Source organism: Salvelinus fontinalis, chromosome 8, assembly GCF_029448725.1.
Source record: "Salvelinus fontinalis isolate EN_2023a chromosome 8, ASM2944872v1, whole genome shotgun sequence".
Classification (NCBI taxonomy): Eukaryota; Metazoa; Chordata; class Actinopteri; order Salmoniformes; family Salmonidae; genus Salvelinus; species Salvelinus fontinalis.
The window spans coordinates 46124775-46151744 of record NC_074672.1 but is presented as its reverse complement, the minus strand read 5'-3'; the positions used below and the strand labels follow the sequence as shown (position 1 = coordinate 46151744).

At 45.9% G+C, this 26970-nt stretch overlaps 1 protein-coding gene across 9 annotated transcripts in view; it reads right to left on the bottom strand.

Annotated features, from left to right (window-relative positions):
• LOC129861339 (arginine-glutamic acid dipeptide repeats protein-like) overlaps nt 1-26970 on the bottom strand; it is a 449087-nt gene that overhangs the window by 54941 nt on the left and 367176 nt on the right. For all 9 annotated transcript variants that reach the window (XM_055932685.1, XM_055932683.1, XM_055932684.1 and 6 more), the window contains one exon: nt 7437-7517. In XM_055932685.1, coding sequence (XP_055788660.1) covers nt 7437-7517 — 81 coding nt within the window. The remainder of the gene's footprint in view (nt 1-7436; nt 7518-26970) is intronic.

The window sequence follows — 26970 nt, the reverse complement described above, 5'->3', positions numbered from 1 at the left end:
TTTTCCTGAACAGCCACAAAGCCCATTTCAAGCCACATTTCAAACCTGATTCCTGGCCATGTGACGTGACTGAAAGGTCAAATCTGTTATTTGGCTAGCTACTCTGTTGACAGTTTAAAAATATCATGTGATAGCTAACTAGCTTGTTACTTGTTTACAAATGAGTGAATGCGCACACACCTGTCATGACTAGCGTAGCCATGTCATTAAATGACTGTTTTCTGAACACATACAATTCCAATTTTAGTCACTTGGATTCAGAGACTTACCCAGAAAGACACTCAGCTATAAATCACTGCCAAAGTTGCATTTACAAAGCATTTTATTCAGGGTTGTGAATACTTATGTAAATTAGATATTTTTGCATTTCATTTTCAATAAATTTACAAACATAAACAAAAAAAACATGTTTTCACTTTGTCATTATGGGGTATTTTGTGTAGATGGGTAAGTATATTTAAATAAAATAATAATTCAGGCTCACTCTGACCATTTTACTCTCCCTAGCAGAGTTTTTATGTTATCCAGAGCGTTGGTGACTGCTACTGTGCTACTGTCAACAATGTATGCTTTTTTGCCAACGTTTACTGACACTGTCCATATTCAACGGGTGTTGAGCGTTTGTAAATTCATCCGTTATTCTGCACTCTGGCACACTCAGATGACAGTGCTCTGAAATCAGAGTAGATAGCCAGAGCGAATTTACCAGCTACGTCTTTCAACAGCTGTCGCAGTGACATCATGAACATTCTATTGAAATGGATACTTGCATAGTCTTTTGTTAAGACATGTAGCTAGCTAGCTAAACAATGAACCATAATCCCAACTCATGACGTTACTACTCTGCGTGAATCTGCAGGTAACTAACCAACCAGGTTCTATGTTAGCTAGCTAACATGAGGCTATAAATAGCAAAGCAATTGGCTCTGAGATACGAATAATATTACGACACAGAACATACACGTAACGCTTGCTAGCGAGCCAGCTAGCTAACAGTACACCATCTTGAAATGAAAACGACTTCCTGACATAATTAGAAACGTGTAATATCTGAAAATGTAGCTAGCTAGACTCTTACCCGTATACATGGATGGACGCTTCTACCTCTGTCATGGTTGCCCTTAGTTTGAAGATGTAATCCGGAGACAGGTGTTTTCTCCATCTCCTTAGCTATCAAACTCTAATTCCACTGATTTCCAATCTCGGTCCTCCATCCTTATGCAGTTTTACTACGCAATATATATTTTTTTAAATGAGCGTTAGACAAGATTACTTACACATACTGACCAACTCAAATAGACAGCGGCTAAACCAACTAGGCTCGTAATTTAACAATTTTATTCGTATTTACAGAAGGCATACAAGTTTGTTATTAGGGCACATGAAAGTTCACATGTTCCAGAAGGCATTTCTACCAAAAAAAAAAAAAAAAAAAAAAAGCTTTTTGATTAATTTTATTATATATTTTTAAAAGCGTACGTTCAAATGGCTCTCCTGTGAAGTAGTGACGCGTGACATATGACTAGGGTCCTGAAACCGGTCTTAAAATGTGGAATACGTGAAGGGGTATGAATACTTTCTGAAGGCCACTATGTAGTTTAACAAGTGGATTATTTTTAGCTCTACATTTTCAGTTGTTTAGTAGACTAGGCCATCCTCCTGACCTAAAGCCTGTGAATTCACTGACATTTGTCTGATAATCAATCCATGTGTTTTTTTTGTTTCACTAAAAATTCCCTCTGTATAGGCTATTTGGTTTTCTAGCATTGGCCAAATAAGTGGAGGTGGTGTAGCTCATCTATTTGTTTGCTCATCGATCACAGATCAGAAACATTTCGCATGTAATAATGTGCAATAATGTGCAAAAATCAAGAGTAGTCCTGTTATTTTGCTCAATCGCGTAAATGCAACTAAAAGCCCATGGAAGGTTGTGAAATATGAACAAGAGAAAACAGGATTGTTATTATTCTCCTAACGGTATCGTGATGAAGACCCTACGTCTGCTCCATAACAAAGTGGAGGCTAGGAAAGAGATGAAACCACCATCAATAAAGCTTGGGCTGTTTCAAAATAAATAAATTCATAACAGAACCTGCGCCTGAACGAATAAATAATGTATTTATATTTTATGGTGTCTATATTCAATGGATTTATTCAAATAGACACCCTCCCCCAAAAAAAGAAGACCGGCTAAATAATATAAATCATATTTGAAAGCAGTACTTGTAAAACATTATTATATATCATTTTTTACAATACCATTTAAAAGTGGAAAAATAGCAAGCACAAATTTTATCTGCGATCTGCCTTTTCAGAGAATTTAGTTGTTTGAACAGTGTCGAGCAGAACCCAGCTCATATTCCATGACGTCCCCCCCGTCCCCCCCCCCTGTGTACTGGAGGAAATGGTTGCAACAGAGACAGCCCTGTACAGACTGTCAGATCGCCCGACAGTTCGACAGAGAGGGACGACCCCCCCCCCCCCCCCCCCCCCAACACACACACCCTGCTCCAGCCCTTTATGTGTCTTTATATAAAGCATTCCTAAACGCTAGTCAGGCCTGGTGTGTTGACACAGCACTGGGTGCTTAGACTTGGCACTGCCTTCGCTAGCCGCGCTGGCGCTTTAGGAGCGGCCTAGGTCAGGCCCAGATAATGAGCTACGGGAAGGACAGAGGGAGGGAGAGAATAAGAGGGAGGGAGGGAGAAAGAGGGAGGGAGAGAGAAAGAGGGAGGGAGAGAGAAAGAGGGAGGGAGAGAGAAGGAGGGAGAGAGAGGGAGGAAGAGGGAGGGAGAGAGAAAGAGGGAGGGAGGGAGAGAGAAAGAGGGAGGGAGAGAGAAAGAGGGAGGGAGGGAGAAAGAGGGAGGGAAGGAGAAAGAGGGAGGGAGAAAGAGGGAGGGAGAAAGAGGGAGGGAGGGAGAAAGAGGGAGGGAGGGACATGCAGGAACACCGTAGCACTCTTTAAAGACAAGGGCTAGCAGGGGGAAAAAAGGGAGAGAGACTCCGAGGAAGAAGCAGGAACACCGTAGCCCTGTAGAAAAGCAGGAAAACTCAGACCAGAGGAAAGAGAGTGAGTCAAGGAGAATCAGACCAGAGGAAAGAGTGAGAGTCAAGGAGAATCAGACCAGAGGAAAGAGTGAGAGTCAAGGAGAATCAGACCAGAGGAAAGAGTGAGAGTCAAGGAGAATCAGACCAGAGGAAAGAGTGAGAGTCAAGGAGAATCAGACCAGAGGAAAGAGTGAGAGTCAAGGAGAATCAGACCAGAGGAAAGAGTGAGAGTCAAGGAGAATCAGACCAGAGGAAAGCGAGTGAGTCAAGGAGAATCAGACCAGAGGAAAGAGTGAGAGTCAAGGAGAATCAGACCAGAGGAAAGAGTGAGAGTCAAGGAGAATCAGACCAGAGGAAAGAGTGAGAGTCAAGGAGCATCAGACCAGAGGAAAGAGTGAGAGTCAAGGAGAATCAGACCAGAGGAAAGAGTGAGAGTCAAGGAGAATCAGACCAGAGGAAAGAGTGAGAGTCAAGGAGAATCAGACCAGAGGAAAGCGAGTGAGTCAAGGAGAATCAGACCAGAGGAAAGAGTGAGAGTCAAAGAGAATCAGACCAGAGGAAAGAGTGAGAGTCAAGGAGAATCAGACCAGAGGAAAGAGTGAGAGTCAAGGAGCATCAGACCAGAGGAAAGAGTGAGAGTCAAGGAGAATCAGACCAGAGGAAAGCGAGTGAGTCAAGGAGAATCACTGTAGCTCTCTTAAAAAGCCGTCCAGCTAATACTAGCAGGAAGCGAGGAATTAAGGGAGGAAGAGAGGCAGGAACACTGTAGCCCCCTGGATGTCTCTGTGTGGATGACTGGCTATAAGCCCAGAGGGCATTTATAGAGGGCCCAACTCCCTGCTCTATGGCTGGGCTGCGATGTGACTCAGTACAGTAGTGTGGTGGCATCCAGATCCAGACCTTGGAAGACATAATGTTATAGGAACAGCCACACCACATTTAATATGAGGTGCTCCATCCTTCTTCTCGTGTGGCTTGGCATGCCTGTGGAATTACTAAAAAGTTATATGTCAGTGTGTGTGTGTGTGTGTGTGTGAGGACAGAGAGAGAAAATAAAAATATCTTAAGGCTACTTTACAAAATCTTGAAGATGGTTATGCTCCATAGATTGTGTGTGGGAGTGAGAGAGTGAAGAAAGGGGACAGTGAGATTGAAGGAGGTGAGGAAGGGGACAGTGAGATTGAAGGAGGTGAGGAAGGGGACAGTGAGATTGAAGGAGGTGAGGAAGGGGACAGTGAGATTGAAGGAGGTGAGGAAGGGGACAGTGAGATTGAAGGAGGTGAGGAAGGGGACAGTGAGATTGAAGGAGGTGAGGAAGGGGACAGTGAGATTGAAGGAGGTGAGGAAGGGGACAGTGAGATTGAAGGAGGTGAGGAAGGGGACAGTGAGATTGAAGGAGGTGAGGAAGGGGACAGTGAGATTGAAGGAGGTGAGGGAAGATAGAGTGAGAGGAAGAGGAGAGATTTCTGTTAGGGAAAATAAATTGAGCTTTCCTCTGGGTATTGACTAGCAGTGCCACTTGCTCAGAGAGGAGAGGAGAGCAGTGTGTGTGTGTGTGTGTGTGTGTGTGTGTGTGTGTGTGTGTGTGTGTGTGTGTGTGTGTGTGTGTGTGTGTGTGTGTGTGTGTGTGTGTGAGAGTGTGTGTGTGTGTGTGTGTGTGTGTGTGTGAGAGTGTGTGTGTGTGTGTGTGTGAGTACAGCAGGCTTTTAGCACAAAATCCAGTTCAATCATAACCAGAGAGTTTTTTTTTTTTTTTTAACTGTAGCTGTGGTAACCCCGTTCAGTGTCTATATTGAGCTTACCCCCACCTTCCTCATCCACCGCTACCCTCTCCTCCTCCTCCTCCTCCCTTAGATTGACACCCCTGGTGTATATCAAACTAATTTTGCCCCGGGGGCAGCATTCGGTCTTCAACGAGGTCCGGAGGGCCGCACGGAAAATGTGTTTCCTCAGCCGTAAAAAAAAAAAGTGCAGATTTTTTTATTTATTTTTTATTTCACCTTTATTTAACCAGGTAGGCCAGTTGAGAACACGTTCTCATTTACAGATAGTCCTCTATCCTTTGTTTTTTGGGAATCTTACATACTCCAACTGTCTAGCTTTAATTTAGATGATTAGCAACAAACTGGACACAGTCAAGGAATGGTATAAATGTAGATCTATTAAAATTTGGTTTTAAGTCATTTAAAAATGACAGTGAACTAATATATAAACTCAACATGTAAAGTGTTTGGTCCCATGTTTCATGAGCTGAAAATGTGCAGTTTTGTCACACAATGCCACCGATGTCTTAAGTTTTGAGGGAGCGTTGCAATTTACATGTTGACTGCAGGAATGTCCAGAGCTGTTGCCAGAGAATGTAATGTTCATTTCTCTACCGTCATTTCTCTGCCTGTGCTTAGCTCTATTCCGTTTATTTTTATCCCAAAAAAACTCCCTAGTCATTGCCGATGACGAGCATACCCATAACATGATGCAACCCACCATCACACTTGAAAAAATGAAGAGTGGTACTCCGTGATGGGTTGTGTTGGATTTGTCCCAAACATAACGCTTTATATTCAGGACATGAAGTTAATTTCTTAACCACATTTTTGGCAGTTTTACTTTAGTGCCTTGTTGCAAACAGGACGCAATGTTTTGGAATATTTTTATTCTGTACAGGCTTCCTTCTTTTAACTCTGTCAATTAAGTTAGTATTGTGGAGTAACTACAATGTTGTTGATCCTCAGTTCTCTCCTATTACAGCCATTAAACTGTAACGGTTTTAAAGTCACCATTGACCTCATGGTAAAAACCCTGAGCGGGTTCCTTCCTCCACGGCAACTAAGTTAGGAAGGACGCCTGTATCTTTGTAGTGACTGGGTGCATTAATACACCATAAAAAGTGTAATTAAAAACTTATCCAAGCTCAAAGGGATACTCAATGTCTGCTTTTTAAATGTTTACCAATAAACATTTAAAAACATTTAATCTACCAATAGGTGCCCTTCTTTGCGAGGCATTGGACAACCTCCCATGGTCTTTGTGGTTCAATCTGTGTTTGAAATTCACTGCTCAACTAACGGACCTTACAGATAATTGTATGTGTGGAGTACAGAGATGAGGTAGTCATTCAAAAATCATGTTAAACTCTATTATTGCACACAGAGTGATGAGTCCATGCAACTTATTATGTGACTTGTTAAGGAAATTTTTACTCCTGAACGTATTTAGGCTTGCCATAACAAAGGGATTGAAGACTTATTGACTAAAAACATTTCAGCTTTTCATTTTTAATTTGAAAAACTTAATTCCACTTTGACATTATGGGGTATTCTGGGTATGCCAGTGACACAACTTCTCAACTTAATCCCATTTAAATTGAGTCTGTAACAACAACAAAATGTGGAAAAAGTCAAAGGGGTAAGAATACTTTGAAGGTTTTATATGCAAAATAAACATTATTTTAAAAGCCCCAATGGGACAAAGGTCAAATAAATACAAAAATATACACAGAAGAAAAATATAAACGCAACATGTAAAATGTTGGTCCCATGTTTCATGAGCTGAAATAAAAGATCCCAGAAGTGTTCCAGATGCACAAAAAAAGCTTATTTCTCTCACATTTTGTTTACATCCGTGTTAGTAAGCATTTATCCTTTGCCAAGATAATCCATCTACCTGACAGGTGTGGCATATCAAGAAGCTGATTAAACAGCATGACCATTACACAGGTGAACCTTGTGCTGGGGACAAAAGTGTGAGGAGTATTTCCCTTTTGTGGGGAAAAACTAATTCCGATAAGCTGGGCCTGGCTGCCATATGGGTGGGCCTATGCCCTCCCAGGCCCACCCATGGCTGCATCCATGCCCAGTCATGTGAAATCCATAGATTAGGGCCTAATTAATTTATTTAAATTGACTGATTCCCTTATATAAACAAAACATTTTGAAATTGTTACATGTTGCATTTATATCTTTTTTAGTTGAGTATAAATATTTACCCATATTTCCTCTCATGTATGAATGGTGTTTAGAGAGGGCCAAAGGCAGCTCTGATAGTATTGCAGAAGAGTGGTTGGGATGAATGGATCAATGTTTATCAATAAACCTTCAGGGCAAATATAACACACGCATGCCCAAAATGTTACATATAGTAATTTCCCTTGGTCAAACTCATTCCTACTGTTAATGTTGAAGTACACCGAGTGATGACTTAAGGTGATGCAAAAAAAAAAATAGCTTAAAAAGTTTGATTTTGAGTTTTCCTGCGATATTGTTTTTTAAAAACAAAATCAGTCATGTTGTGAATCAGATTTAGCAGTAAAATAATAACGAGGCAACTTTGTACACTATTTAATGTACAGAGCCGAGGTCTAATATAACGACGGTGGAGCAGTGACTTACCGTTTCCTTGTTGGGTAGCAGCTCTTTCCGAATCTTGAAGAAGTTCTTGCCGTACTGTCTGAGCCCTTTAATGAACCGCTTCTGGAACACAAGAAGAAGAAAAAAAAAGACAAACAATCAGCAACCAGAACAGAAACGACCAGTATAGTACAGCTAAAAACGCAACCAAGCCACATGACGTTACAGCCACTGCCACGACAAAAAAAAAACTTGTTTTCTTTCTGTGGTTTGGTTAGAGAGAGAGTTGATGTTAAAATCTGTAAACTCTGCTGCCTCTGTTTAAACTCGTGAGCGAGAGAAAAGCTAAAGTACACAGCCATGTCAGGGCACGGAGGAAATTACTAACTCAGGGAGACACAGACATTGAAATTATACTACTTTGCTCTTTCATGTGGTTTGAAAAGAGAAGCTATGGATATCTATTGTTCCATAAATGACACAGGAAATGTCAGATTCAGGAAGAATAATATCGGGATCTCACAAAGCAGACATTCAAAGCCAAAACTCCCAACTTCAATAACTTGTATAATTGCAAGATATTTCCTTTGACTGTGCTTACCATCAATGATTTTACTAAAGTACACAGACCATATTTCTCTGCAAAAATACAGCACTTATATAATTGTGTACTTGCATGTCGGGCCAAATAGAAAACCTGAGAAAAGAGTAAAAAAAAGAAAAAAAGAAAGACAAATCCACAGTGACAGGACGGAGGAAAACGACAGCGCGAATGACAACTTTCTCCACTTCACAACAACCGTTTGATATTTTCACCTGAAAAATATCTAAACAGCAAAAATAAACTCTCAGCACCTCACAACAACAAAACCAGAAAAAAAACGAATTAAACATTAAAAAAAATTACAATTAAAACACAAACCTAAAATGTATTTCAGTATTTCTTCTCATTGAAGAGACAGTCTGTGAGCCATAAAAAAAAGCTATGGGGGAAGAGGCTGAAAACATTCACGGCCAGTGAAGCAGACAACTAACAGATTTCCTTTCAGCTTCCAGAGGCAGGCAAACCCCGTAACCCGCTACCAGTACGTTCTTTCTTCAGTTAAGCATTTCAGCCAACCCCCCTCTCTCGCTCCAATCAAGTACGTCCAGAGAAAAGCGTGTTTTAGTCCCGGTGAGACCCCTCCATAAATCTCTACGCCAAGCCACAGGTATATAGGAAAAATCCTGTGTCTCCAAAAAAGGTACTGACAACAGCGGGTTTTTTTTTTTTTTTTTTTACAAGCAAGAAATAGCTTGTCTCTCTGTGCTCTTCCACTACAAAGGGGTGACTTTATATGTGATCTTTCTGCTAGAGAGCCTCTGGTCGGCAGCGGCCTGGAAAACCCGGAGCGGAGCCGGAGCCCAGTGGAGACCTAGAGAGCCTCTGGTCGGCAGCAGCCTGGAAAACCCGGAGCGGAGCCGGAGCCCAGTGGAGTGGAGACCTAGAGAACCTCTGGTCGGTAGCGGCTTGGAAAACCCGGAGCGGAGCCGGAGCCCAGTGGAGTGGAGACCTAGAGAGCCTCTGGTCTGTAGCGGTTTGGAAAACCCGGAGCGGAGCCGGAGCCCAATGGAGTGGAGACCTAGAAAGCATCTGGTCAGTGGCAGCCTGGAAAACCCGGCGCGGAGCCGGAGCGCAGTGGAAATTATGTATATAAACCCTGGATTGTTGACGCTATGCATTTGCCATTGAGAGGCTATGAAGCCACCGGGTCGGCCATATTGGTACTCCCCAGTAAGAACAGCCCTTCATAGGAATGAAGGGAATTCCACATTATTTCAAGGACAAAATTACATATATTTAAGTATTTTGTTGTAGTGGGGTCAGTAACATTAGTATTCTAGCTCACATAATATAATTTAAAAGTATGCATTAAGGAGTCTAATAGATTAAATCCGTTAAACTAAAATATATATATATATTTTTACAATGGAGGAGGAGTACCAAGATGGCTGCCCAGTGACTTCAATACAATGCCCCGTCTGTCATCCAGGGTTTATATATACATTGAACAAAATATAAAACAAGCTTAAATAATGAGCTTAAATAAAAGATCCCAGAAATGTTCCATATGTACAAAAACGTATTTCTCTAAAATGTTGTGCACACATTTGTTTACATCCCTGTTAGTGAGCATTTCTCCTTTGCCAATATAATCCATCCACCTGACAGCTGTGGCATATCAAGAAGCTGATTCAACTCCATGATCATTACACAGGTGCACCTTGTGCGGGGGGGACAATAATAGGCCCCTCTAAAATGTACCGTTTTGTCCCACAACACAATGCCACAGATGTCTCAAAGTTTTGAGGGAGCGTGCAATTGGCATGCTGACTGCAGGAATGTATACGAGTGCTGTTGCCAGATAATTGAATGTTAATTTCTCCACCAGAATTTGGCAGTATGCCCAACCGGTCTCACAACAACAGACCGCATGCAACCACGCCAGCCCAGGACCTCCACATCCTGCTTCTTCACCAGGCGAAAATGTCTGAAACAAGCCACTACTTCTGGGTTACAGTTCTAATGCTGAGTTTGTATGTTTAAACGATTTGAACAGCTATTGCTGGTATGTTTAATCAATCTCAATTTAAAAAAAATAAAATTCTGGGATCTGGTGGTGCAATCTTACAATCAGGAAACAGAGAACAAAATTTTCATATGATGTTTTAACTATTTTTGTCTGTAATAAAGCCCTTTCTGATTGGCCGGGCCTGGCCCCGAATAGGATGGGCCTATGCCCTAGCCATTGATTAGGAACTAATACATTTTTCAATTGACTGATTTCCTTATATGAACTTTAACTCAGTAACATCGTTGAAATGGTTGGGTTTATATTTTTGTTCAGTGTACATGACTGAGTGGAGCCCTAGAGAGCCTCTGGTCGGTGGCAGTCAACTGGAAAACGTTAATCGGAGCCGGAGCCCAGTGGAATGGAGCCCTGCTCTGACGCATGCTGCTGCAATCTGACACGGCCCGGGTTCCTCCCCTGGCACGGCCCGGGTTTCTACTCAGCCACGGCCCGGGTTCCTCCCCTGGCACGGCCCGGGTTCCTCCCCTGGCACGGCCCGGGTTTCTACTCAGCCACGGCCCGGGTTCCTCCCCTGGCACGGCCCGGGTTCCTCCCCTGGCACGGCCCGGGTTTCTACTCAGCCACGGCCCGGGTTTCCCCTCTGGCACGGCCCGGGTTCCTCCCCTGGCACGGCCCGGGTTTCTACTCAGCCACGGCCCGGGTTCCTCCCCTGGCACGGCCCGGGTTTCCCCTCTGGCACGGCCCGGGTTCCTCCCCTGGCACGGCCCGGGTTTCTACTCAGCCACGGCCCGGGTTTCTACTCAGCCACGGCCCGGGTTTCTACTCAGCCACGGCCCGGGTTTCTACTCAGCCACGGCCCGGGTTTCTACTCAGCCACGCCCCGGGTTCCTCCCCTGGCACGCCCCGGGTTTCCCCTCTGGCACGGCACGGGTTCCTCCCCTGGCACGGCCCGGGTTTCTACTCAGCTCCCTCTAGCCTGTTGTGATGTGAGGACAGCTAAAGTTGGTTTTATGGGTTCTCTAGCCTCCACATTACATGCATGTAGCTACACTGACCACATCATAACTTCCCAGCCACTGCCTACCGTTAAAGCTTACAGCCCTTCTTTAAATATATTCCGGTATTTGGGGTCAACACATACAGGACAGGCTAGGAGCAAGAGGGAGGAAGGCAGGGACAATGTGTGGAGAAATGTGTTGGCCACAGTAAAAAGGAGACAAGTGAGAAGTAAAACCAGACATGGATTTTCTGCCAGTCATGTATGTGTTAGTTTTCATATAGACCGGCGTTTCCCAAATTCGGTCCTTGCGACCCCAAAAGAGTGAACGTTTTGTTGTTTTTGTCCTAACACTACACAGCTGATTCAAAATGATCAAAGCTTGATGACTAGTTGATTATTTTGAAAAATACGGCTGTAGTGTGCCGTGACGCAAAAAAACAAAACGTTCACCTCTTGGGGTCCCCGGGACCGAGTTTGGAAAACCCTGATGTACACTAACCAGCGTTATGGAACCACAGAATGTTTACACCCTCAGGTCTGCTCTGGTCAGGGACTGAAGGAGAAGTTGACAGAAGTAACCGGAAAATATCCAGTTGCAAAAATAAAAACTGGGCTGTGACCATTCAGACAAAAATATCTATTTTGCAACAAGTAAGCTACTGTAACAGCTACCCTCTCCTCGCCACTTCCTGGGCTCGAATTAGAGCCCCTCTGCACACATCAACAACAGCCACCCTCGAAGCATCGTTACCCATCGCGCCACAAAAGCCGCGGCCCTTACAGAGCAAGGGGCAACACTACATCTAGGTTTCAGAGCGAGTGACGTCACCGATTGAAACGCTATTAGCGCGCACCACCGCTAACTAGCTAGCCATTTCACATCGGTTACACTACAATGTACATTTATGCAAGAACTGCAGTGAATAATTACACAACACTGTGTAATAACCTGACCGCTGAACACTGTAATAACCTGACCGATGCGGTGAACACTGTAATAACCTGACCGCTGTGGTGAACACTGTGTAATAACCTGACCGCTGAACACTGTAATAACCTGACCGCTGTGGTGAACACTGTAATAACCTGACCGCTGAACACTGTAATAACCTGACCGCTGAACACTGTAATAACCTGACCGCTGAACACTGTAATAACCTGACCGATGCGGTGAACACTGTAATAACCTGACCGCTGAACACTGTAATAACCTGACCGCTGTGGTGAACACTGTAATAACCTGACCGCTGAACACTGTAATAACCTGACCGCTGTGGTGAACACTGTAATAACCTGACCGCTGCGGTGAACACTGTAATAACCTGACCGCTGCGGTGAACACTGTAATAACCTGACCGCTGAACACTGTAATAACCTGACCTCTGTGGTGAACACTGTGTAATAACCTGACCGCTGCGGTGAACACTGTAATAACCTGACCGCTGAACACTGTAATAACCTGACCGCTGTGGTGAACACTGTGTAATAACCTGACCGCTGTGGTGAACACTGTAATAACCTGACCGCTGAACACTGTAATAACCTGACCTCTGTGGTGAACACTGTGTAATAACCTGACCGCTGCGGTGAACACTGTAATAACCTGACCGCTGAACACTGTGTAATAACCTGACCGCTGCGCTGAACACTGTAATAACCTGACCGCTGCGCTGAACACTGTAATAACCTGACCGCTGCGGTGAACACTGTGTAATAACCTGACCGCTGCGCTGAACACTGTAATAACCTGACCGCTGAACACTGTAATAACCTGACCGCTGTGGTGAACACTGTAATAACCTGACCGCTGTGGTGAACACTGTGTAATAACCTGACCGCTGAACACTGTAATAACCTGACCGCTGTGGTGAACACTGTAATAACCTGACCGCTGTGGTGAACACTGTGTAATAACCTGACCGCTGTGGTGAACACTGTGTAATAACCTGACCGCTGTGGTGAACACTGTAATAACCTGACCGCTGCGGTGAACACTGTAATAACCTGACCACTGTGGTGAACACTGTGTAATAACCTGCCCGGTGAACACTGTAATAACCTGACCGCTGAACACTGTGTAATAACCTGACCACTGCGGTGAACACTGTGTAATAACCTGACCACTGCGGTGAACACTGTGTAATAACCTGACCGCTGTGGTGAACACTGTGTAATAACCTGACCACTGTGGTGAACACTGTGTAATAACCTGACCGCTGAACACTGTGTAATAACCTGACCGCTGTGGTGAACACTAATAACCTGACCGCTCTGGTGAACACTGTGTAATAACCTGACCGCTGCGGTGAACACTGTGTAATAACCTGACCGCTGCGGTGAACACTGTAATAACCTGACCGCTGTGGTGAACACTGTAATAACCTGACCGCTGCGGTGAACACTGTGTAATAACCTGACCGCTGTGGTGAACACTGTGTAATAACCTGCCCGGTGAACACTGTGTAATAACCTGACCGCTGAACACTGTGTAATAACCTGACCACTGCGGTGAACACTGTGTAATAACCTGACCACTGCGGTGAACACTGTGTAATAACCTGACCGCTGTGGTGAACACTGTGTAATAACCTGACCACTGTGGTGAACACTGTGTAATAACCTGACCGCTGAACACTGTGTAATAACCTGACCGCTGTGGTGAACACTAATAACCTGACCGCTCTGGTGAACACTGTGTAATAACCTGACCGCTGTGGTGAACACTGTGTAATAACCTGACCGCTGCGGTGAACACTGTAATAACCTGACCGCTGTGGTGAACACTGTAATAACCTGACCGCTGCGGTGAACACTGTGTAATAACCTGACCGCTGTGGTGAACACTGTGTAATAACCTGCCCGGTGAACACTGTAATAACCTGACCGCTGAACACTGTGTAATAACCTGACCACTGCGGTGAACACTGTGTAATAACCTGACCACTGCGGTGAACACTGTGTAATAACCTGACCACTGCGGTGAACACTGTGTAATAACCTGACCGCTGTGGTGAACACTGTGTAATAACCTGACCACTGTGGTGAACACTGTGTAATAACCTGACCGCTGAACACTGTGTAATAACCTGACCGCTGTGGTGAACACTAATAACCTGACCGCTCTGGTGAACACTGTGTAATAACCTGACCGCTGTGGTGAACACTGTGTAATAACCTGACCGCTGCGGTGAACACTGTAATAACCTGACCGCTGTGGTGAACACTGTAATAACCTGACCGCTGCGGTGAACACTGTGTAATAACCTGACCGCTGTGGTGAACACTGTGTAATAACCTGACCGCTGCGGTGAACACTGTGTAATAACCTGACCGCTGCGGTGAACACTGTGTAATAACCTGACCGCTGCGGTGAACACTGTGTAATAACCTGAACTGAACGCTCCACTTTTAACAAAGCAAATTGTTTATAACAAGCCTTTCATTTATTATATTTCACTGCTAAAATGGACTACATTTGACCGCCAAGATATGATAAAAAAAAAATTGTGGACCTCAAGCGCTTTTGAAGGTGTTTCACAGAATGGAAAAAGGTTGGAACCACTGCCTTTGAGGACTTGCCATCTGAGTAAAACATAATCATTACAAAATATAGGCAATTAATTACAAGCTCTTTTTCTGTTAGTAGCTAACCTACCACAGACAATAGTCCTTATCTGAGAGTAGAGGAGGACAGCTTTAAATGTTCTGTGGAAGACTAACATCTATCAGAGATGGGGCTGACTGTCCAGCTAGATGATTAGCATTATGAGTGTGGAAGTGAGGCAGTTGATTAGCCAGCAGATGGAGCCAGCTACAAAGAGAGAGAGAGAGAGAGAGAGAGAGAGAGAGAGAGAGAGAGAGAGAGAGAGAGAGAGAGAGAGAGAGAGAGAGAGAGAGAGAGAGAGAGAGAGAGAGAGAGAGAGACAGAGAGAGAGAGACAGAGAGAGAGAGACAGAGAGAGAGAGACAGGAGAGAGACAGAGACAGAGAGAGAGAGACAGAGAGAGAGAGACAGAGAGAGAGACAGAGAGAGAGAGAGACAGAGAGAGAGAGAGAGACAGAGACAGAGAGAGACAGAGACAGAGAGAGACAGAGACAGAGAGAGACAAAGAGAGAGAGAGAGAGAGAGAGAGAGAGAGAGAGAGAGAGAGAGAGAGAGAGAGAGAGAGAGAGAGAGAGACAGAGAGAGAGAGAGAGAGAGAGAGAGAGAGAGAGGAACAATCCTGTTCTGTGTGGGTGATCCCCTCTCATTTCCTACACTGGGATCTCCCCATAATCTCAGGTACACTCTGGATATAATAAAATACAACCTGATAGATGAAAGAGATGACCATGTTAAATCAATATGGTATGATAAATGATGGATCCATTTCACTATTTCAGCTAAATTTGCTCCAAAAATGTGATTTTGTAAATGAGAAATGTAAGCCCTGATGGGCAAAAAGACAACAACAAAAAATGTCAAAAAAAAATACTTCTATACATTGTGTCTTTTAGGGTTGACTCCATTTAGTCGACTGGTCAATAGGCTGTTGGTCGGCCTTTGACAGGACCAGTCAAAAGTTTGGACACACCTACTCATTCGAAGGGTTTTCCTTTATTTAATTTTTTACAATTTTCTACATTGTAGAATAATAGTGAAGACATTGAAACTATGAAATAACACATATGGAATCATGTAGTAACCAAAAAAGTGTTAAATGAAAAAAATATAAAATAAATGTCAATAATAATATCAAGAAAAACGCTTGAATGAATAGGTGTGTCCAAACCCACCCCAGTGAACTAATCATTGTGAAGGTCGAGACTAATCCATTGCGGAGGCCTTGGGGACCACACAGTCCAAGAAGAAGTGGGGTGTGGGTAAGACGCATAATGCCTCACCAGAATGGTCTCTCTCCTGCCAATTTGTGCACATTCATTGTTTCATAACTTCAATTGTGTGAATTATCTGCGTTTGATTGTTAGTGTCTATCAATTCTCTATTATATATCACCAGTAGTACATTTAATCAAATGTATTTATAAAGCCCTTCGTACATCAGCTGATATCTCAAAGTGCTGTACAGAAACCCAGCCTAAAACCCCTAAACAGCAAGCTATGCAGGTGTAGAAGGGCCTCCCGGGTGGCACAGTGGTCTAGAGTCTCTGGGTTCGCGCCCAGGCTCTGTCGCAGCCGGCCGCGACCGGGAGGTCCGTGGGGCGACGCACAATTGGGCTAGCGTCGTCCGGGTTAGGGAGGGTTTGGCCGGTAGGGATATCCTTGTCTCATCGCTCTCCAGCGACTCCTGTGGCGGGCCGGGCGCAGTGCGCGCTAACCAAGGGGGCCAGGTGCACGGTGTTTCCTCCAACACATTGGTGCGGCTGGCTTCCGGGTTGGAGGCGCGCTGTGTTAAGAAGCAGTGCGGCTTGGTTGGGTTGTGCTTCGGAGGACGCGTGGCTTTCGACCTTCGTCTCTCCCGAGCCCGTACGGGAGTTTTAGCGATGAGACAAGATTGTAACTACTAGCGATTGGATAGCACGAACATTGGGGAGAAAAGGGGAGAAAAAAAAATGAATCTATTTTTTTTTTTTAAAGGCCAAAACCTAGGAAGAAACCTAGAGAGGAACCAGGCTATGAGGGGTAATACATTTACCGTTAATTCCTATAACTTGCTGTTTGAGGTGAAGAAAACTTTACTTTGAGAAGCTCCACAGCCTATAGGCTACCTGATTACACATAGAAGTAGGTCTATAGGCTACCTGGCCTGATTACACATAGAAGTAGGTCTATAGGCTACCTGGCCTGATTACACATAGAAGTAGGTCTATAGGCTTCCTGGTTACACATAGAAGTAGGTCTATAGGCTACCTGGCCTGATTACACATAGAAGTAGGTCTATAGGCTACCTGATTACACATAGAAGTAGGTCTATAGGCTACCTGGCCTGATTACACATAGAAGTAGGTCTATAGGCTACCTGGCCTGATTACACATAGAAGTAGGTCTATAGGCTACCTGGCCTGATTACACATAGAAGTCGGTCTATAGGCTTCCTGGTTACACATAGAAGTCGGTCTATAGGCTACCTGGCCTGATTACACATAGAAGTAGGTCTATAGTCTACCTGGCCTGATTACACATAGAAGTAGGTCTATAGGCTACCTGGCCTAATTACACATAGAAGTAGGTCTATAGACTACCTGATTACACATAGAAGTAGGTCTATAGACTACCTGATTACACATAGAAGTAGGCCTATAGACTACCTGATTACACATAGAAGTAGGTCTATAGGCTACCTGATTACACATAGAAGTAGGTCTATAGGCTACCTGATTACACATAGAAGTAGGTCTATAGGCTACCTGGCCTGATTACACATAGAATTAGGCCTATAGGCTACCTGATTACACATAGAAGTAGGTCTATAGGCTACCTGGCCTGATTACACATAGAAGTAAGCCTATAGACTACCTGATTACACATAGAAGTAGGTCTATAGACTACCTGATTACACATAGAAGTAGACCTAGACTACCTGTTTACACATAGAAGTAGGTCTATAGGCTACCTGATTACACATAGAAGTAGGTCTATAGGCTACCTGATTACACATAGAAGTAGGTCTATAGGCTACCTGATTACACATAGAAGTAGGTCTATAGGCTACCTGATTACACATAGAAGTAGGTCTATAGGCTACCTGATTACACATAGAAGTAGGTCTATAGGCTACCTGGCCTGATTACACATAGAAGTAGGTCTATAGGCTACCTGGCCTGATTACACATAGAAGTAGACCTATAGACTACCTGATTACACATAGAAGTAGGTCTATAGGCTACCTGGCCTGATTACACATAGAAGTAGGCCTATAGGCTACCTGATTACACATAGAAGTAGGTCTATAGGCTACCTGGCCTGCGTGAAAATCCCCCATTTGGGGATCTGATAGTATTTCTGATTGGCTGAACGTACCACCACTCATGACCTGTGAAGCTTCTCAAAGTAATGTTTTCTTCACCTCAAACAGCAAGCAAACAAAAGTCTGTTTTTACATCCATTGAGAATGACAATAGTTCCTCAATGTATTAGAAAAATCTTTCCAACCCTGTCGATAACCACTCAGCGTGATAACCACTCAGCGTGAAAGGGGGAAAAAATGTTGTGCTCTGATCCAGTGGAAACGTCATAAAATAGACCAACCTGATTGCTTCTTATCTTTTGATCAAATAGCCTACAGCTGTGTCTGTCCTGAGCTCACGGGCACAGGAAACGCTGAAGGCCCAGAATATGTTATACAATGTTGTAAGTTTGCTCGTGAGAGCTTTGAGCCAGATCCAGGTTAAACAGTTGATACAATGTTTTAAGTTCGTTGCGGACAGGCCATGCGCAGCCAATGTGATTTATAGGATTTAAAAAATAAACTAAATATCGGGATATTAGAACCTGCAGGATGCAATGTTTTTGTTTTGTTGGCTTTATAGCCTTTTATTTATTTTTTACATAGATGTTAATGCCAATAGAAGTTGCTTTTTAGGTTTGTATTCTTTTTAATTTAGATAGAATTATAGATTGAGATACAAAAATGTCTTATAAATGAAATGAAACTGTTACAGGAAAAAATGTACAAAATGAAAACCATAACTGACACACGCAGATTGGTAGAAATGGCCAGATAAATGGTCATTTACACATGAGAAAGGTTGCAGACTCCTCATGTAGCATATTACCGGCAACTTCAGGAGAGTAACGGCAGAATCTGAGAAAGCCTGCAGGAGCGGCTGGACGACGGTCGGCTCATGTTTCTCTTCACCTCTGGCTACCCTCGAGTCATGTGTGTCTTAGTTCAGCAAACATTGAGCTTAAAGCATCAGACAAGCTCGATGAATATATAGTTGATATTATTAAAACGCATTAGGTTGCGTCTATATATGGAAAAAATACACGTTTTAACATTTCGACCAAATCGACCAAGATTATATATATTTTTTTTGGGGGGGGGGGGCAGCCTTAGTGTCTTCACCTAATCGCAACTGCAGTGAGAAACATTTTGGGACGTTAAACTGCAGAAAGCCGGTCCAGGAAGAGAGACTGTTGGTTGACTGCTGTACAGTTCCAGTTAGTGTGTGATTTATTTAACATGACGTATTTAATGCTTGTGACGTAAAGCGGCGTCGGCGACGTGAAGCGGCGTCGGCGACGTAAAGAGGCGTCGGCGACGTAAAGCGGCGTCGGCGACGTAAAGCGGCGTCGGCGACGTAAAGCGGCGTCGGCGACGTAAAGCTAAATTTGCTCCAAAAATGTGATTTTGTAAATGAGAAATGTAAGCCCTGATGGGCAAAAAGACAACAACAAAAAATGTCAAAAAAAAATACTTCTATACATTGTGTCTTTTAGGGTTGACTCCATTTAGTCGACTGGTCAATAGGCTGTTGGTCGGCCTTTGACAGGACCAGTCAAAAGTTTGGACACACCTACTCATTCGAAGGGTTTTCCTTTATTTAATTTTTTACAATTTTCTACATTGTAGAATAATAGTGAAGACATTGAAACTATGAAATAACACATATGGAATCATGTAGTAACCAAAAAAGTGTTAAATGAAAAAAATATAAAATAAATGTCAATAATAATATCAAGAAAAACGCTTGAATGAATAGGTGTGTCCAAACCCACCCCAGTGAACTAATCATTGTGAAGGTCGAGACTAATCCATTGCGGAGGCCTTGGGGACCACACAGTCCAAGAAGAAGTGGGGTGTGGGTAAGACGCATAATGCCTCACCAGAATGGTCTCTCTCCTGCCAATTTGTGCACATTCATTGTTTCATAACTTCAATTGTGTGAATTATCTGCGTTTGATTGTTAGTGTCTATCAATTCTCTATTATATATCACCAGTAGTACATTTAATCAAATGTATTTATAAAGCCCTTCGTACATCAGCTGATATCTCAAAGTGCTGTACAGAACGTACAGCGGCGCCGACGTAAAGCGGCGTCGGCGACGTAAAGCGGCGTCGGCGACGTAAAGCGGCGTCGGCGACGTAAAGCGGCGTCGGCGACGTAAAGCGGCATCAGCGACGTAAAGTGGCATGTAAAACGGCATCAGCGGCATCAGCGACGTAAAGCGGCATGTAAAGTGGCATCAGTGATGTAAAGCGGTGTCAGTGACGTAAAGCGGTGTCAGTGACGTAAAGCGGTACTTCATTTCCTGGGGTGTATGGGCTCTGGCCCTGCTTGTGACTAACCTCAACGAGGCAACGGTAAACATGTCGTCCCCCACAAATGATGCAGCGCCCCCCTTCGGCCAATTGAGATATTGAGTGTGGCTAATACATAGCTCCCGCCTTGGGCCAATCAGTGTCATTTTGTAAACGCCCGGTCTCTATTGCAAGATGCCTCATTTACAGAAGCTTCGTCAAAATCGTCCTAATCTTGCGGTCTTGAGAAATCTCGTGTGACTAACGTACAGAGATAGATCCAGAGTCCCCTCCACGATGTCATGGTGGGTGGGGGGGGACAATTAACACCCATCACCCCACAGCAGCAGCCCCTCCCCCCCAGTCCCAATCATATCACCCACTTATCTCATCCCCACTAATGTCTTGTTCACACAGCCTGGCTGCCTGGAGATATATTGCTCAGTTGGCTGATCTGTTCAGACGGCTGACTGTGTACTGCACACACACACACTCCTCCTCCTCCCCACTTCACTCCTCTAATCCTCCCTCCCCACTCCTTCCTTTCCATCTCTCTGCCTCCCTCCCTCCTTTCCCCCCCTCTACATGTCGGCTCCGGTTAAAGGCTCCATTTCAGCTGCCGCCTGGGCTCTCCGCTCTCTTCCTCCATCTCTCTCTCTTCCTCCCTCCTTCATTCCATCTCTCCTGCCTCTCCAGCCCCGGCTAATAAATCATACACCAATCTGCTCCACCAATCGCTTTGCTCCACTCTGCTTGGCCCTGTTCCCTCCCCCTCATCTCTTCTCTCTCTCTCTCTCTCCCTCTCCACTCCTTCCCTCCCTCTCCGCCCCTGCTCCCATTGCTCCAGACCGCTGTTGCTAGGCAACGCGGTGGGGGAGGAGGGGCCGAGCCGAGTGAGCCAAAGAGAGAGCAAAGAGAAAAGAGAAGGAGAGGGGGAGGATAGGGGAGGCGGAGGCAGAGTGGGAAGCAGACTAGCTACCAAATCACCAGCCGGCTGTGTGTGCTAAAACAACAGGGTCCTCTCTCTGTCGGAGTGTTCCAGAGAGAGGCTGGCGCGTTCACCCAGTCCCCCCCCTCCCTCCGCTGCGTTTAACAGTACTCTATTATGTGGCATTAGTGGAGAGGAGCGATAGAAAGGGAGGAGGAGAGGGAGAGCAAACAGCTATAAAGGTCATTGTAATGTGTTCGTACTTCCTGCTTCAGAGCTGATTGTTATGAAACTAAGAAACGGGTGAAGATCATGCTGGTTATACACACAGAGGAGACACACACAAACACAGAGGACACACACACACACACATAGAGGATACACACACACACATCCTCTCCATGGTGACACAAGACACCCCACATCCTCTCCATGGTGACACAAGACACCCCACATCCTCTCCATGGTGACACAAGACACCCCACATCCTCTCCATGGTGACACAAGACACCCCACATCCTCTCCATGGTCGCACAAGACACCTCACATCCTCTCCATGGTGACACAAGACACCCCACATCCTCTCCATGGTGACACAAGACACCTCACATTCTCTCCATGGTGACACAAGACACCCACATCCTCTCCATGGTGACACAAGAAACCCCACATCCTCTCCATGGTGACACAAGACACCCCACATCCTCTCCATGGTGACACAAGACACCCCACATCCTCTCCATGGTGACACAAGACACCCCACATCCTCTCCATGGTGACACAAGACACCCCACATCCTCTCCATGGTGACACAAGACACCTCACATCCTCTCCATGGTGACACAAGACACCCCACATTCTCTCCATGGTGACACAAGACACCCCACATTCTCTCCATGGTGACACAAGACACCCACATCCTCTCCATGGTGACAAGACACCCCACATCCTCTCCATGGTGACACAAGACACCCCACATCCTCTCCATGGTGACACAAGACACCTCACATCCTCTCCATGGTGACAAGACACCCCACATCCTCTCCATGGTGACAAGACACCCCACATCCTCTCCATGGTGACAAGACACCCCACATCCTCTCCATGGTGACACAAGACACCCCACATCTTCTCCATGGTGACACAAGACACCCCACATCTTCTCCATGGTGACACAAGACACCTCACATTCTCTCCATGGTGACACAAGACACTCACATCCTCTCCATGGTGACACAAGACACCCACATCCTCTCCATGGTGACAAGACACCCCACATCCTCTCCATGGTGACACGACACCCCACATCCTCTCCATGGTGACACAAGACACCCCACATCCTCTCCATGGTGACACGACACCCCACATCCTCTCCATGGTGACAAGACACCCCACATCCTCTCCATGGTGACACGACACCCCACATCCTCTCCATGGTGACACAAGACACCCCACATCCTCTCCATGGTGACAAGACACCCCACATCCTCTCCATGGTGACACAAGACACCTCACATCCTCTCCATGGTGACACAAGACCCCCCCACATCCTCTCCATGGTGACACAAGACACCCCACATCCTCTCCATGGTGACACAAGACACCCCACATCCTCTCCATGGTGACACAAGACACCCCACATCCTCTCCATGGTGACACAAGACACCCCACATCCTCTCCATGGTGACACAAGACACCCCACATCCTCTCCATGGTGACACAAGACACCCCACATCCTCTCCATGGTGACACAAGACACCCCACATCCTCTCCATGGTGACACAAGACACCCCACATCCTCTCCATGGTGACACAAGACACCCCACATCCTCTCCATGGTGACACAAGACACCCCACATCCTCTCCATGGTGACACAAGACACCCCACATCCTCTCCATGGTGACACAAGACACCCCACATCCTCTCCATGGTGACACAAGACACCCCACATCCTCTCCATGGTAACACAAAACACCTCACATCCTCTCCATGGTGACAAGACACCCCACATCCTCTCCATGGTGACACAAGACACCCCACATCCTCTCCATGGTGACACAAGACACCCCACATCCTCTCCATGGTCGCACAAGACACCTCACATCCTCTCCATGGTGACACAAGACACCCCACATCCTCTCCATGGTGACACAAGACACCTCACATTCTCTCCATGGTGACACAAGACACCCACATCCTCTCCATGGTGACACAAGAAACCCCACATCCTCTCCATGGTGACACAAGACACCCCACATCCTCTCCATGGTGACACAAGACACCCCACATCCTCTCCATGGTGACACAAGACACCCCACATCCTCTCCATGGTGACACAAGACACCCCACATCCTCTCCATGGTGACACAAGACACCTCACATCCTCTCCATGGTGACACAAGACACCCCACATTCTCTCCATGGTGACACAAGACACCCCACATTCTCTCCATGGTGACACAAGACACCCACATCCTCTCCATGGTGACAAGACACCCCACATCCTCTCCATGGTGACACAAGACACCCCACATCCTCTCCATGGTGACACAAGACACCTCACATCCTCTCCATGGTGACAAGACACCCCACATCCTCTCCATGGTGACAAGACACCCCACATCCTCTCCATGGTGACAAGACACCCCACATCCTCTCCATGGTGACACAAGACACCCCACATCTTCTCCATGGTGACACAAGACACCCCACATCTTCTCCATGGTGACACAAGATACCCCACATCCTCTCCATGGTGACACAAGACACCCCACATCCTCTCCATGGTGACACAAGACACCCCACATCCTCTCCATGGTGACACAAGACACCCCACATCCTCTCCATGGTGACACAAGACACCTCACATTCTCTCCATGGTGACACAAGACACTCACATCCTCTCCATGGTGACACAAGACACCCACATCCTCTCCATGGTGACAAGACACCCCACATCCTCTCCATGGTGACACGACACCCCACATCCTCTCCATGGTGACACAAGACACCCCACATCCTCTCCATGGTGACACGACACCCCACATCCTCTCCATGGTGACAAGACACCCCACATCCTCTCCATGGTGACACAAGACACCCCACATCTTCTCCATGGTGACACAAGACACCCCACATCTTCTCCATGGTGACACAAGATACCCCACATCCTCTCCATGGTGACACAAGACACCCCACATCCTCTCCATGGTGACACAAGACACCCCACATCCTCTCCATGGTGACACAAGACACCCCACATCCTCTCCATGGTGACACAAGACACCTCACATTCTCTCCATGGTGACACAAGACACTCACATCCTCTCCATGGTGACACAAGACACCCACATCCTCTCCATGGTGACAAGACACCCCACATCCTCTCCATGGTGACACGACACCCCACATCCTCTCCATGGTGACACAAGACACCCCACATCCTCTCCATGGTGACACAAGACACCCCACATCCTCTCCATGGTGACACGACACCCCACATCCTCTCCATGGTGACAAGACACCCCACATCCTCTCCATGGTGACACGACACCCCACATCCTCTCCATGGTGACACAAGACACCCCACATCCTCTCCATGGTGACAAGACACCCCACATCCTCTCCATGGTGACACAAGACACCTCACATCCTCTCCATGGTGACACAAGACCCCCCCACATCCTCTCCATGGTGACACAAGACACCCCACATCCTCTCCATGGTGACACAAGACACCTCACATCCTCTCCATGGTGACACAAGACACCCCACATCCTCTCCATGGTGACACAAGACACCCCACATCCTCTCCATGGTGACACAAGACACCCCACATCCTCTCCATGGTGACACAAGACACCCCACATCCTCTCCATGGTGACACAAGACACCCCACATCCTCTCCATGGTGACACAAGACACCCCACATCCTCTCCATGGTGACACAAGACACCCCACATCCTCTCCATGGTGACACAAGACACCCCACATCCTCTCCATGGTGACACAAGACACCCCACATCCTCTCCATGGTGACACAAGACACCCCACATCCTCTCCATGGTGACACAAGACACCCCACATCCTCTCCATGGTAACACAAAACACCTCACATCCTCTCCATGGTGACAAGACACCCCACATCCTCTCCATGGTGACACAAGACACCCCACATCCTCTCCATTGTGACACAAGACACCCCACATCCTCTCCATGGTGACACAAGACACCCCACATCCTCTCCATGGTGACAAGACACCCCACATCCTCTCCATGGTGACAAGACACCCTCACATCCTCTCCATGGTGACAAGACACCCCACATCCTCTCCATGGTGACACAAGACACCCCACATCCTCTCCATGGTGACAAGACACCCCACATCCTCTCCATGGTGACACAAGACACCCCACATCCTCTCCATGGTCACACAAGACACCCCACATCCTCTCCATGGTGACACAAGACACCCCACATCCTCTCCATGGTGACAAGACACCCCACATCCTCTCCATGGTGACAAGACACCCCACATCCTCTCCATGGTCACACAAGACACCCCACATCCTCTCCATGGTGACACAAGACACCCCACATCCTCTCCATGGTGACACAAGACACCCCACATCCTCTCCATGGTGACACAAGACACCCCACATCCTCTCCATGGTGACACAAGACACCCCACATCCTCTCCATGGTGACAAGACACCCCACATCCTCTCCATGGTGACAAGACACCCCACATCCTCTCCATGGTCACACAAGACACCCCACATCCTCTCCATGGTGACACAAGACACCCCACATCCTCTCCATGGTCACACAAGACACCCCACATCCTCTCCATGGTGACACAAGACACCCCACATCCTCTCCATGGTGACACAAGACACCCCACATCCTCTCCGTAGATTGCCTACATGTTTAAACAAGAACCTCAGCTAAGCTACAAACATTTGAAAATAAAAACATTTCTCAACATAAGTTTCACCGTAGAGAGAAACAGTTATTCCAACAGAACGATAGTGTTGTTCAGTATACCTACAGACGCTACTAGTTTAGCTAATACTGTATTTCTTACTCCTTCTATAGAAGCCAGTCAGGACATTCCTTCCTGACAACAGTTACTATACTGAACAAAAATATAACAGATCAACATAAATGCAAAATAAAACAATTTCAAAGATTTTACTTTGCGTTACAGTTCACAAGGAAGTCAGTCAATTTAGATATTTATTAAGCCCTATTTTTATGGATTTCACATGACTGGGAATACAGATATGCATCTGTTGATCACAGATAGCAAAACAAAAAATAGTAGGGGCGTGGATCAGAAAACCAGTCAGTATCTGGTGTGACCACCATTTGCCTCATGCAGCGCGACACATCTACTTCACATAGAGTTGATCAGATTGATCAGACTGTGGAATCTTGTCCCTCTCCTCATCAATGGCTGTGTGAAGTTGCTGGATATTGGCGGGAACTGGAACACGCTGTTGTACATGTTGACCCAGAGCATCCCAAACATGCTCAATGGGTGACATGTCTGGTTAGTATGCAGGCCATGGAAGAACTCGGACATTTTCACTTTCCAGGAATTGTGTACAGATCCTTGCGTCATGGGGCCGTGCATTATCATGCTGAAACATGATGTGATGGCGGTGGATGAATGGCACGACAATGGGACTCAGGATCTCGTCACAGTGTATCTGTGTATTCAAATTGCCATCGATAAAATGCAATTGTGTTCGTTGTCTGTAGCCTCTACCTGCCCATAACATAACCCCACAGCAACCATGGGGGCACTCTGTTCACAACGTTGTCATCAGCAAACCACTCGCCCCACACAATGCCATACATGTTAGTAGTGCACCGGTCACGTTT